The sequence below is a fragment of the Hippocampus comes genome, unplaced genomic scaffold (genome assembly GCF_001891065.2).
Source record: "Hippocampus comes isolate QL1 unplaced genomic scaffold, H_comes_QL1_v1.1 scaffold175, whole genome shotgun sequence".
In the NCBI taxonomy this organism is placed as follows: Eukaryota; Metazoa; Chordata; class Actinopteri; order Syngnathiformes; family Syngnathidae; genus Hippocampus; species Hippocampus comes.
The window spans coordinates 423216-438325 of record NW_017805556.1 but is presented as its reverse complement, the minus strand read 5'-3'; the positions used below and the strand labels follow the sequence as shown (position 1 = coordinate 438325).

The 15110-nt window shown below is 40.7% G+C and overlaps 1 protein-coding gene across 2 annotated transcripts in view; it reads left to right on the top strand.

Annotated features, from left to right (window-relative positions):
- txlng (taxilin gamma) overlaps positions 1–15110 on the top strand; it is a 59876-nt gene that overhangs the window by 33955 nt on the left and 10811 nt on the right. For both annotated transcript variants that reach the window (XM_019879849.1, XM_019879850.1), the window contains 2 exons: positions 937–1011; positions 5728–5820. In XM_019879849.1, the coding sequence (XP_019735408.1) occupies positions 937–1011; positions 5728–5820 (168 nt within the window). The remainder of the gene's footprint in view (positions 1–936; positions 1012–5727; positions 5821–15110) is intronic.

Genomic DNA, 15110 nt, shown 5'->3' with positions numbered 1-15110 from the left:
ACGCGACGCGCACCGACCGTCCCCGCGCCCGACACCGTCCCCTAACCCCGCAACGCCCCCGCCGCCGTTGCCTATTTAGTTTTCTCCCCGCTCCGGACTCAGGGGGCAGGGGCGCGCCGCCGCCTCCGCCATCCTCCTCCACCATCCTCCTCCGCCCTCGGTTTTTACTCGGCCCGTGGTGTTAATCAAATAGTTCGCTGAATTTTTTCGATACATCAATGGATGGTATTTTCTTAACATTACGGTGCGAGCATGCGACTGTAACACAGAAAACGCGGTTTAAACTGTCGTCGGAGATCGCGGCCGCCGCCATGATTCAATGTTGTTGACAGACAACAGGGCAAACGACACGCGCTCAACGTGAATATCACTTTTTTTTTCTCCGCCTAACATAACTTCATAATTAAACGCAATTAATCACATTTTTCAACTTTTTCTTTGAACCTTGTAACAGATATTTATTTGAGTAAAATCATGGAATTAATGTAAAATCGTCAAATACCAAATATTTTCGTATCATAATTAGACTGTTCTCATATCTTTATTTGATCCTCTAATTGAAATCTTTCTATAAAATACAACTGTTGCACCAAAAAGGTAAAAACTGGGTCATTTTTGCAGGAATTGTTCTTTCAATATTCTCAGAGAAACAATTCTCAAAACTTCTCACATACAGGTTTAGTTCTTTCCAACTGATATGGCATTTGAATTTTGCATTGCAAAGTGCGCAAATTAGTTTTGATATCTCCAATGATCCATCAAGCAACTTTTCAAAGTGAGACTGTCTTCACACCAGTAACACCTCTACAATGTTTTTATTGCAGCTTTGAACCATTCATGTTCACAGTTATTCAACCCAGATCAAGCAAAAAGGATTTGGGGACAATGATTGTTCATGTGAATTTCCTGTGAGCATTTTAATTTTTGTGATTTCAGTTGCTGAAAGATGCCACTGAATCAAGACGAAAGTGTGAGATGATGAAGGACCAAGAAGTTCAACTCAAGCAGCAGGTCAATAAAGAATCAGCATCACAAACCAAAAATTAGTGTATAATTTTTTTCTTGTTTCAAGAGGTTAAACTTTGTGTTGGACCTCACTGTTGTCCTAAGAAATATTTCAATTCTTTTCCTTCCGCTGGTTTATAGGGGCTCATATGTTAATTTAGCGTCCAAGGTGGTAACTCAACAACAGTAACCTTTTCATCTGTTCTTGCTGAACCCCTAGTATGATTTTTATCCTCTTTACGGGAGATTTTAATGTTCATGTCTGCTCTCCTGAAAAACCATGAGCAAAGACTTATTAATTTACGCTTCGTGTGACCGGCCTGACACATGAAAAAAGGGCATCATGTAATTTCAGGACTACTACAAAGCACACCTGATTAAAAGCCATAGCAGCTAAATTTAGGAATACAACAAAGCTTTAACTATGGGTCTATGAGTCATGAATAACTGCCAGAGGTGAAATCTAATAGCACAGGATAGTCCCTTTCACACATGCAGCTCATGAATGCATACCAACATGCGTCATTAGGGACCCAGGGTTTGTATAAGAGCTGGTGACACCTGGAAGAGAGCCCCTCATAACCTACTCAGTTGCACGAGGATTCTGAATGACATGACGCTCTGGCCGTCATTTAGGACTCTTGGAACCATAGTTGCAGACATAACTTTAATTCTATTTTGTCTCAGCCAACTGCCACAGGCAATGGCTACCAGCACGGATTGAGGAATACCAACAAAGTCACAAGAAATTCCAAACACAAACATCACTGAGAAACCTCAGAAGAGCGAAAGACCACGCCAAGAGGATGGTGAGTGGTGGCATCCACATGATAAAATCTGGAGAAGATGACGTGATGCCCAGGGACAGTAGCACAAATGTCTTTCCTCCCCCTTCAAAGTGGCAGCTCTCCTGGTCAACTGACATCACACCCACAATTGTATGGGATGGTCCAACACCTGAAAAGAGTGGTGAATGTTATCCTTGATCCAGCGAGACACGCACTGTTTGGAGGGCCCTCATCGGATACAAAAAGTTGAGCAGATATACGGACGACCACAGTAATGTCAGTATAAATGTGGAGGCATGGCACAAGAGCTCCGCATTGACCCCAGTGTCCCTTGATTGGGGTACAAAACATGCAAGCTGGATTGCTTGGTTAAAATGCGAACCAACAGTACCGTGGAAACAAAAGCAGTGTGAGGCCACAGAGGGACACCAGCACAATCCAGGTCCCACCTCAGATCGCCTGATCGACAGTGCATGAAACTCAGAGACGCTTTGTGGAGGCAGTGGTGCGCGATAACACAGTTCTATGAGACACCCACTGATGGTCCGCATCAGCCAGGGGTTCAAAAGGGGGCTGGCATGGTGTGTCCAGCATTAAGTGAAAGTCCCATTTCGGGACACAAGACACATCACAGGGACAAAGAGGCAGAGCCTCCTCAAAGTAACGATGAAACAAGAACATGGCACCCCACCAAGCCCTTGTCCACTATAGTGTGTTAGGAAGAAATAGTGGCCACATAAACCTTCAGAGTTGGAGACTGACCCATATCAAAGAAAGACTGCAGGAAGTCCAAAACAGTGGGAATCAAGCAATCCACAGCATTCACCCCGTGGTTGACGCACCACTTCACAAATAACGTCCACCTCTTAGCATACCATGGCCGAATAAACAGGGTTGTGGCATCAAGAATCGTCCGTTTGACCAACTCCTTTCAGCGGGTAATCAGTGGTTCAGAAGTAGAATCATCTTTATTGGCCAAGTATGTACAACACACAAGAAATTTGTCTCTGGTAGAACACACTGCACTCGTATCATCATAAATAGCTTATCGGCCAAATGCACAAGCTGAGACCAATTAGTAGGGAGCCAAGGGTGTACCAATGCATCCGGGCCTAGAGGTCTGGTGTCCGCCCTCCGGGAAAACCAAAGGGGACAGTAGGTGGCATCTTAGAGGTAAAGATATCGACCTCTGATCTGAAGATACACTGCCCGTGGACTGGCCAGGTTTGGGGCAGTACACCCGAGAAAGCGCTGTGAGGCCCGCAACACCCGGGCTGACCTCGTTTCGCCTTGGTGTCGCATATGTGGAAAATGTTTGAGGTGTTGTCCGACCACACAAGCTCATGCTGGCCCCAGAGGCACAGCAGAAAATGGACGAGAGCAGAATGCACTGCACATTGATGTGTGAGGCCTAACCGGCAAAGCTGACAACGCAGAATGGAGGTATTCCGGACCGCCTGAGTACGAGAAGGCTCACAAATGAGTCAGTTGTCCAGGTCCATTCATGTTCAGTGTTGGGCATTCATCTTCTTTGACACAAGGAAGTAAGTTGAGTAGATGCCTTTGAGGTGCACCAAAGGATTCACGGATTCGATCACGTCCTTTGCTGGGAGGGCAGACAGCTTATGGTCTAGCGGCAAAGACTTCTCCGTGTCGCTGATGGGCTCCTCACCCGGTTGGCATCAGAGCTGAATCCTGTGCCCAGAGTGATAGCGGTAAGGCTATGGAAGTGGGGGAGGACACTACCTGCGCGACAGATGTAAGGGGCAACCTTCGACTCAAAACATGGGGTTTTGAACGTGTGAAATTCCTGCGTGGGAAGCTATAATGCTGCTGGCTGGGAGAGAGGAGGCAAACATTGCTATCACAAGGAAAGGCACACAGCAAACATCAAGGCAAGACTGCTGGTGAAAAATGGCAGCAGAAGTGCCAATACTAAGAAAGATAGGAGACGCAAAGGCATAAGTCACACAAAGCTCTAAGCTATGAGTGGCTGCGCAGAGGCTACAATGACTAACAGAGACCCATCAAGGCAAACTGCCGGTAAAACACGGTGGTGCCAGCCACTACAACACAATGCCACATGCTACCAAGCTGGGAGAGGGTTCACGGACGTGACTGTTACAAGCAAAAGTGCACAAAAGCCCAACAGTGGCAGATCCCAGTTGCTGGTTGGATGAAAGCGGACGACTGCCAATCCAAGGAAAAAAGCAAGTAGATAAATAAGCAAATAGACGACCACAGTAAAACAGAATGGGTACAAAGGGAAGAACAAATTCCCCAGCAACACACGTTACACCGTAGCATACCCGGCAACCATCAAAGCGAGATGAGCAAACAACAGAAGCACCAACTTCACCTCATGCCACCCAACAACACAGGGCTGCGAACAAACAGAACTGGTGACCACAAACCGCGACAAAAATTTGTTTGACCCTCACCCCTTATTTAAATGATCTTGATTGAACAGGTCTGAAGGTAATCAGGCTTTAGTGTGGCCGGTGAACATGAACTCACCTTTTCAAAGAATTAGCCATAGTTAAATCATGATTTAACAAAGGGGACAAGTACTGTTTCGTACAGGAACAGGCAACTCTCAATTGTTTTCTACTTAATAAATAAAATCAGTATTTAAAAATAAATAGTATTTTTTATTCTTCGGAAATCCTTATACTAGTTTGATCATCTTGAAAGTCAAAGTGGGGATACCATGCAAACAGATATACTTTTACTTTTCATGACAGTTTGCTTGGCAGGAAAACTGCTAAGTGTACAGCAGTGGCCCTATATTGAGAATCTGAGTGAATACTGTATCCAGCTGATCAGTACAGATGGTGTAGCAGAAGGGAGAGAAGCCACCGGGCCTGAAGCCATATTGATCTGAGGTTTCTTAAATAGTGTCTCACATCTTGTTTTTGAATGGTCAAGACAGAGGTGTTAGTCATATGTGTGATGGAGATAGTCAGTGGTGGGGCTGCATGGGTGTGGGATGTGAAAGTGTCCTTTTCAAATCTCCAGTGAAATTATATTTGAATCGTAGAGTTTTTAGCAGAATGCTGGTCTTGCAGCTTGACTGCATAGCTTCTCTGGGTGTTGTCAATTTCCTTCACCATCTGGTTTCCTGTCTGCTTCTACAAGACTGAGTCCCCTCTCCAATAGGCATCCTCCTTTGTTTTGCGAATTTGGTGCAGTTTGAGAGTGAGCCTAATGCTAAGCAAGTCTTCACTCATGTAGTAGGTAAGTGGTGTAGGGTTGTCAAAATTGAATGAAAATGACACAAAGAAAGACATTATTCGAGAGGGCGTAGCAAGGCAGCCATACGCTAGGACACAATCTTGGATTTTATGACAGAATATCGATGGTCTTTCGGGTCTTTTGGTGTTGCTGCACTTTGTGGCGCATTTTCTTTTTAAGACTGTGCCATACAATTGATTTACTCTAACCTACTGCTTTTACAATCTCCCTGATGGTTTTCTTTTGAAATTTCATCCGAATGTCTTGCTTCACTGATAGTGATTCTTTGCATCTCATAATAAGAGTTAACAGCCAACAGATCCCAAATGCAAATAGAACATTTAAAATGAACTCTACACTTTTTGTCTCTTTCTTGTAAATGGGATCATGAAGGAATCACACACACCTGGCCATGAAATAAATGAGCAGCTCCATTACTTGTGATCCTTTAAAAAATGGGAGGCACATAAACACACTGTTGTAATTCATCTGATATGCATGTCAATACACTCAGTTCAAAAGTATGCCGTTAAAGCACGTTTGTTTTATTTCAAATCCATTGTGGTGGTGTTTCGAGCCAAAAAGATCGGAATTGTGATTATGTCACATGATTAATGACCATTATTTCTGCGTGTATTATCAATAAAAGTAACTTAACTTGACAATCGAAAGATTCTAAAACTCATCTCATGTGCCTTAGCTTTCGCTGTACATGGACAAGTTTGAGGAGTTTCAGAGCACTCTGGCCAAAAGCAACGACGTCTTCACCACTTTCAGACAAGAGATGGAGAAGGTAAGGGTTCCAAACTTCTAATCACTAACCACAAATGTGACAAATTCTGTCATACTCTTGTCCTTCTGTTTTCACCTCGCGATCTGGCCGAACTTGGCTCAACTCTCGCACATGGTATGGGGTTGGGCACCTTGTTTTCCTGAGTGGCCAAGAGTCGGCCACTGGTTTTGCAGTGATTAAAAATTTGAATTACTGTTGCACGATGTTACATCGTACATATAACAGACAATCAAGACACATTCGTTTTCACACTCCCAAAAAATACATTTACGGGTTTTAAGCTAGTAAGACCCACACAGCTGCCATCAAGACATATAAATACATATTATACAGTCTGTTATAAACATGTTTTTTAGAAATAATTATAATATGGTATTTAAAAAGGGAAGCTTGCAGTCTCTGACGCCAGAATGTACAAGGGGCATCGAGTACAGTCAGTGAATGGGGGAAGGCACACTCTCAAACTATCCACCCTGTTTTCTTTATCCTTCCTCTTATGTTCGCTTTCTGTTACTATCTCTTATGTTCATGAGGCAGTTTTGAACTCTGTTGTAAATAAGATAAGATAAGAAAACCTTTATTAGTCTCGCAATGGGGAAATTCCCAATTCACAGCAGCAAAGTTATGAAAGGAAGAAGTAGAACAACAAAATATAGGAGCTGCTGGAAAGGCAGCCACTAAAATACCCTGAAAACAAGTATTCATCATCCAATTTGTTTCTTATTTATTGGATACATTGTTCGGCTTCCAATCCATGAAATGATCACTTAATATTTTTTGTTGTTGGCCTTTTGGCTTTTTTTGTGACCGCATACAATACCCTTCCATCCATCCTTTGTCCTACGTTTTCATAATTAAAAAAAAAAAATGTCAAATGAACCTTATGAGAATTAAATACAGTAATCCCTCGTTTAACGCGGTTAATGGGAACCAAAACCACCCGCGATAAACGAAAATCCGCGAAGTAGCAACCCCCCCTCCATATAGGTACATGTACATATTTGTAAGGCCAAATGTAATGGTATACATGCATGTAGAAGTAAATTTTGAAGTAATTAACATGACTTAATGCTGTATACTAACAGATTTAAAGATGTATAAGTTAGGTTAGTTTATGAATAACAAAATACAGTAAACATATACATGTAGTACTGTATATGTTGCTCTATGTGACTCGCTGTTGTTTTGCTGACTTTCGTTGATTCTCGCGAACCATTTGCGGACTTAATTTATTATGTTTTTTTATTATGAATATGTTTGAAAAAATACGCGATGCACTGAAGCCGCGATAAACGAACCGCGAAATAGCGAGGGATCACTGTACATAATAAAAGCTTGTTTGGTTACAGGATTATTAGTGAAGGGTATTAAAACAATCTCTGAACCCTTTCATTCACAAATAGTAACTGCCACCTGATAACCTGATAAGCTATCCACTGTAATAACCGCTGTTCCTGAAAGGGTTAAATGTTCAAAGTAAAAAAAAAATAGCTACCGGATTTTCCGCAGTCAAAGGCACACCTAAAAGCCTTCCATTTTCTTCAAAACTGACAGTGCGCCTTAACATCCGATGCGCCTTGTATATGGTCATTACGGTAATATTTCGTGGCTTGCTGTATATTTGACTATACAAGACCCCAAAATGGCTCCTTGCAAGAGACATGCTTATAACATAGAGTTCAAACTAAAGGCGATCGGTTATGCCAGGGCTGGCCAACCAGTCAGAGACATCGACTCTGATAGTGGAGACTGACGAGACGGAGCTGGGCATGTTGGATGCCGAATTCGCTCAGTCGTTCAATTCGTACACCAAGGAAGGATTCGAGGGATTCCCCGAGGATGAATGAACTAAAAAAGTTAGCTTTACATGCTTCTTTTGTGTGTTTACAGCTGAACAAGGCTGGGCATGGTGTGAATATGGATATTAACGTTTAAACAATGTTGAGTTATTGTTATTGCTTTGCACTATTTTGAGCGATATTGTGCTTGCACTTTCATTTGATTTACCGTCACGATATCAGACTGTTTCCACTACGTGATAAAATGTTGCACTAACTGTTATAACTTACCGTTGGTTAAGTGAACTGTGTCGCTGCTTTATTAAATACTTTTTATTGACAGCTGATCGTTTTGTTGGCATTTCCTGTGGCATTAGATTGCGTCTTATAATGCGGTGCGCCTTTTAGTGTGGAAAATACGGTATAGTAACATCTATGGTGTCATTGGTCAATTTCGACCCATATATATTTACTTAAGGAAGGCAAAAACATTCTTTTTAATAGAACTTCAGCACAAATACAATGTGAAAAGCATACAGCGTGAAAATAAATTTGATGGTCAAACAAACAACAACCAGTCAAGCCAATTAAACCAAAAGAGCTCAAGTACTAGTGATGTGACTTTGGGTCCTTGATGTCAGTTTTTATGGTCCTTTATTTTGACACACAGTGTTGGGCGTGGCCTGGTGTCTTTCACAATTTCAGTATTTATTTATTTCTTGGTCATTCGCTGGCAAGTCTATGTGGTGCATAGCTTGTCCAGATTGTCCATTCCTCCTTAGTCTAATTTTCATCCAGGATGATTATGGGTTTATTTTGTCACTTCCTCATGACATATCTGGAACGTTTTCGTTTTTTTTTTTTTTTTTTTTGCCCGTATGAAACGGTGGTGTCTGTAAAAACAAACTTTTGACGGGAGTGGAGCCCTCTTCTTTGCCTGCAACATTTCAGGTGGCAGCGCAGGTTTATTTATGTATTTATTTTACTGTGGCCACCATGGTGAGTTTCCTCCTGAGTAGTTCTTGTCCAATGTCATAGCTGATTTAAAATAAATAAATAAAAGTAAATCACAAGTGATGCTGTGACCCTGCAGTCGAGTAGTCATTTTGAAGAGTACGCGTTTTGCATTGTTCATTTTCAAAGATGCCACTTGCAGATTTGTCTGTGTAAATCTGTGGATTCCATGCATTGCTGTTTTTTGCATCACAGGCTGTTGGGAATTGTATGCCATATTTGCCTGGTTCACTGGGCCTGTATTGGTGGAAGGGGTAATTTCTAGTGATGGGACGAAATGGGTTGAGGCTCCGAAGCTTGTGTCGAGTAATGGGAGGGGCGTTTCCACGAAGCTTGTATCGAGGCGCACTTCATTTCGGCAAAACCTGGAAATGATGACGTGTGAAGCCTTGCCCGCCGGCTGACTCGCATAAACGCTTTGTAAGTGGTCCGACGCATTGCAAACACAGTACAGACTACGGTATAAATAGGTTGCAAAACGCAATGGCGATCGCCTGTTATCTCACATTTTGTGGATTTCGGGCTCCTGGACTTGTTTCACCTGTGCGCAACAGTGAAACTAGTGCAATCTTTTTTCAAGCCTCGTCCATTGCTTGCGATGGAACCTGCGTGAAAAAGGCGATCCTCCCCTGTATGGCAACATTTTGATTTGATTGCTTCCAATAAGGTAAGGGAGAAAAACTACATTAATATAAATGTGACAATGCAGCTTTTCACTTGTTCTTTTGTCTAACTATTGTTATTTCACAGGTGAAGTGTCTGTTATGTGCAAGGGAACTTGTATACAACAATAACACCTCATCTATGTTGAGGCATTATAGAGCCTTGCATGAGAGCAAGGAGAGCCATGAAACTGGCCATACCTACCCAAATTTATATAAACTGGCACTTGCATTTCTCTGCACCCCAGCTTCATCTGTGCCTTGTGAAAGAATATTTTCTAAAGCTGGTGAAATATTGTCAAAAAAAAAGAAACCGTTTAAAGCCAGCCACTGTGGGAAAACAATTATTTCTAAATAAAAATGAATAACAACTTATCAAGTCAAGTACAACTTTATTGTCAAATGTGCAGATGAAATTTCCTCCCTCTTAAACAGACAACAGACAAGATCCTTAGCATTTGTTGTATTTTGTTCACATACTAAATTACTAACACAAGCACATTCATATCTTTGTCTTAGGCAAATAGTCACTAAATAACACTGTTGACCTGTTGGGCTTCTGGACCACTTGATGGCGCCATAGAGTATAATGCACCATGAAGCTTTGCTACATGTGCAAACCAATTGGCTGCAAAGCTTCATTGCTTCATGGGGCTTTATTTGGCCATCACTAGTAATTTCTATGGACAGGGTAGATAAAACATTTATCTACCGTCATCTCTCGCCCTGGGTTGAACATAACTGGAAGGAGCTGCACCCAGGTCTTCCAGACATCCCTGATGGGAGCAAGCTTTTCAGCTTTCGTTCTGGTGTCTCTGTTATCAAATATGAGTGAGCTATTCTTGATATCATTTGAAAGGTCTAAATCACATTGCTGCCCGGAAAATATTCCTTCCATTCAGTGGTCTCATTGCTAGATCTGTACACTCCCGCAAGAAGAAGACAGGGTTTTTTTGGTGTGTGTGTGTGACAATGCCATTAACAAATCAAAGCATATCTTGATGTCACTTACTCTTGAAGGAAACCTTGTCATCCCAAAGGGTCATTTTGATGGCATTTGCAATTGCTACCCTGCCATGTACATCAGGAGGTACTAAACTCCAATAGATATTCCCCGTTTTGAATCAGAATGTTTCAGGAGGACCAGCAACACCGTCACTACTGGTGACCTCCTCATCAGACTGATAAGATGTATCTGTATCCGGTTGTTACTCCGCATTATCATCCTCCTCAGAAATATCCTCTTCCGTGATGCCGTGTTGCTCTGTGTCCTCTGCTTCATTTTCAGCAAAGATATGATCCAGAGTTTGGCTTGGCTTTTTCTTGTTGTTGCTTCCTGTACGCTGGAGATGTGTACCCTGTTGGGACACTTTGACAGTCATGCAAATTCCACCAGAGCATCTCATAATTTGGTAAAAAAAATTAAAAAAAAACATTTTTTTATTTCGGCATTTCCTTGAGCGTAGCTGCAACAGAACGATCAGATGTCAGTAAATTGTAGGAGACTGGACTGTCTCAGAAGTGTTTGTTATTTATTCCTTTGTTGTGTATTCACAAATTAGGAAATGACAAAATAAATTCTGTCGGGGGGTTATAGAATTTATTTTGTGATTTACTCGCTTGATTTGCTGTTTTGATGCATTATTTTCCATTTTTGTAGTTTCAATGAAAGAATCGTTAATTTATGTTTTTTCGAGGTGGCCATGAACGCCTCTCGAGTCCAAGGAAGAAGAGAAGGCACAGAGACGGACAGACGTAACTGTATTTGTTGAGACTCTGAAAAACATTCATAAAGTGTGCGTTTTAAAAAAACAACACCATAGCTCTCCTTTTTTTGGAGCTGCAACAAAAACGTATTTAATAAAGCAGCGACGCAGTTCACTGAACCAACAGCAAGTTATAACATTGTAAGCATGTCTCCAGAAAGGAGCCAGGGTCGACATATTACCGAAATGACCATAAACAAGGCGCACTGGATTTTAAGGCGCAGCATGAGCTTTTAAGAAAATTGAAGACTTTTCGGTGCACCTTATAGTGCAGAAAATACGGTAATAATAAATTCAAATTCAGTTTAGCAACATTAACTCAGTAGCAGAATATATAAAACACTTGAGTCTACAAAAGAAAAATGAATAAAACAAATTGTGCTGATTTTATTTTTTTTTTGTCAAAATGAGGAAGTCAGGATTAATGGCTACGATGAGCACATTTTGCAATGCCCAATGTTTCCAGCGGTTTATCTGCGTGATTGAGCTGTAATAGCTTTAAGTGGCGCCTTGATTTATTTGGCTTCATGCTGTCTACTGCCAGTATTTTGAGACACAGTTAAAACACTGGTCTTTCCTCATCTCCCACTGCAGTCACTGTGAAGCCAAGCGCTGCATACGTTTCGTCATATTTCCTTGTCTTAGCTTTCGGGTGACTTTCTTTTGTCTCGTTATCTTCGTCTCACACCACCTTTCTTTTCATCTTGTCTCTTGAGGGTTTGTTTTCCTACACTTCATATCACATGCTCGGTGCAAAAAAAAATCCCAAAAAACCAAATGACACCATAGAGCTAATACTCCCTACGCACTCTCTGACATTGCGGGGGTCACTGCCAACTGCTGTCGTGGCTGTGCAATTACCCATTGGCAAAAAAAGCATGTTCCCCAGAGTCACACGCACTCCTCCCTGGCATCGCATCGTGCCCCACTATTTGAGAAAGGACTACACTAGATGGTGCTACAATAAAGGAATACAATACAATACAGCTTTATTTATATTGAGCCTTCACAATCGCTGCAGCTGTAATAAAGCCATGAGAACTGGTTACAAACACGGACATCAAACATAAATACAAATGGCATAACAAAACAATAAATGAAAGATAAAACTTCTGAAGACAATTGAGTCAACAAAATAAATTTCTTGTGGTAATTATAAGCCATGAAAACAGTCAAAACATAAATAAATAAAACCAATATCGTACTTGCAGTGACAATGTTTACACGATATTTGCTTTATTGTCAAAATAGTCGGCAAATTTCCATGTGAGACCAGTTGACCGTGACTTCGCACCGACTTCATCAATATCGTATGTGGAGCCTCAAAACCCCATACAGCAAAGTTTCCCAATCACTCTCACTGAGAGCCAAAATGTCCATGGCTGGATTTATTTTAAACTAATGACCTCCCTCAGTTGTGAACAGCCCAGCACTTTGCATTTTCCAATTTCCATGACCAAAAGGCAGCCAATTGCTTGGACCAGTTTGTTCACCATTCTTTACCATCCTGTAACCATTGTTCAGTAAATGTGGCAATTACTCTCTACTCGGTACTCAACTACTTTGAAAAGAAAATGATTTTGCTTTGCCTTTACATAAACAGTATGTTATTATAGATCGAGAAATAGGCAACGTTTTAGAACCAGTATACAGTATCTGATCACCCCATTGTGTGTTCAACAGGCTACAATTAGTAATTATATAACAGAAAATTATTTGCCCCTTCCTTCTTAGAAAGACGTGAAGTTTGTTTTTCATATCTTGCGGTGATTTAGTTGTTCACTTGAGTTGAACCACTACTGACTTACAGCCACCTCTCATCCTATCACAGATATTTACAATTGCCCTACTGTGCATGAATTGTCTGGTTATCCCTTCACATTTTCTGTTGGGTAAGAAGATTTATTTTAATAATTGATTAAGAATCAGCTTTATAAAATATAGTTAAAAAGACCATCCCTTTATTAAAAAACTGGGCATTATTTCGAATTGACAATGCAGAAACTGCAAAAACAAATGTGCTGCACGACTCCTACTAAAGTATGTTTTGTAAATGATACGATTTAACGTCTTCCAAGGATCATGGAAATTGTTACTCAGAAAACTCGTGTGTATTTACAAGAAAACTACTTGTATGGCCTTATATGTGGAACAAGTATATCACGAAAAGCACACACTTCTTTTGCTTCCCCCCCATTCCATGACAGTTATATTATTAAAAGATTATATTTTCTAACTAATATAATGAACAGCAATCACATGTCTGTTGAACTGACCAACCAAAATAAAATTCGGAGATGGATCTCTTTTTTTTTTTTTTGAGGGGGTGGGGGGGGGGTTGGGGTTAGAGGACAGCATATGAGGGTCACATGCGGCCACAATGTTTTGGTAAATACAGGATTAGACACACAGCACCAAATAGTTATCAAACTTTCCAATATTGCTCCATTCACTCGTCAATACCTTGAAATGGGCCAGCAGACATACACCACAATATGGTGTTTGTCTTAATTTTACAGTCAGATGGAAAGCGTTTTTTGGTAGAAATATAATAATAAAATATGGTCTTGTACTACCACCTACTGACCAAAGTGAGTGTTTTTCATTTTATTAAACCCCCAGAGTGGGTTTGGCATTTGAAATAAAATATCAGCTAAACCCAACTTCAGAGCACATTAGAGAACACATGGACAAAACCTTTGACAAAGTAAACAAAAACACACTACTGTGATTAGTGGGCATCACGTGCAAATAGACCTAGATATTTTTAAGCATTTTATTTGCCACCATAATAACCACTGTGTTAAATTATTGTAAATATCTTTGAGAATATAACAAAAAAATGTCGACATGTGACACTATGTGACTAGATACAGACTGTCGAATATTTCTAATAAAAAATTGAAATTGTAATAGTTGAGGGATTGTTATTGTAGACACAAGGACTGGGTCAACAAGAATCTCTGTTCTTCATGTGACATGTATAAAACTTTAGAATGCAGACAAACAAGAGAAATGCAGAAAATGAACCAGAACTTGAAGCGTTTGCGTGCGGGCGTGTGCGCGTGCGTTTGCATCTGTGTGTGTGTGTGTGTGTGTGTGTGTGTGTGTGTGTGTGTGTGTGTGTGTGTGTGTGTGTGTGTGTGTGTGTGTGTGAGGCAGTGCTCTATAACCTCCACTTCCCAAGTGAAACTCCTGCGCTCCTTTGCCACACCAGGTAAAACTTTCAAGAGCCGCCCAGTAGCGGGCATAGTATGAGTGATCACGGGTGTTAAGGGATGAATGAGAGAAAAGACGCACAGTTAAAGGAAAGTAAGTCTGATGTCATTTCATTTTTAAAAGCCCCCCAAAATAATTTTGATTAACACAATATGATTAGCTTGTTTAATAAAACCAAACTATACCATGATGTGCAATAGAGGGATAAAGGGTATCCTCAGGAGAAGATAACAACTTTTTACGTAAATCTATATACTGTTTCTCAACATCAGTAACATTGAGTTGATGCAGATTGTTAAACAGTGTCCCCTCAACAAAAATAAATGAAGCAATAGAATGTCCAGAATAAGCGTCAAAATGTCCAATTTGCTTTCAGTATGACAGGCAGGTATCAGTAGAATTTCTACAACTACACATTATCAATACTCAGTACATTATGTACTTATATAATTAGGTGTCTGGTCTGGTCTTTTATTTTTTTGTTTTTAATTTAATTTATCTATTTTTTTAATGAATGTTAATATGCATGGATTTGGAGTAACCTGAAGCACCGGCAATTCAAATCCAAAACCTCCGAACTGCGAAGCAGACATGCTACCATTTATTCGTCATGTATTTTGGCCTTTTAGGGGCAGTGTGGCGCCATGCAAAAATGAAGTAGACATTTAGAGTGAATAAAGAAGAAGTTGCCATTGAACAATCTGGAAACCCAATTCCAGGAAAGTTGGAATGTGTTAAACATTAAAATAGAATACAATCATAGATGGCAATTTTCCGCGTATCCGCGGAAATCCGCCGTTTTATTTCTTAAATTGATCATTTTTGTGAATCGTCAAAATACGCTGCACAAA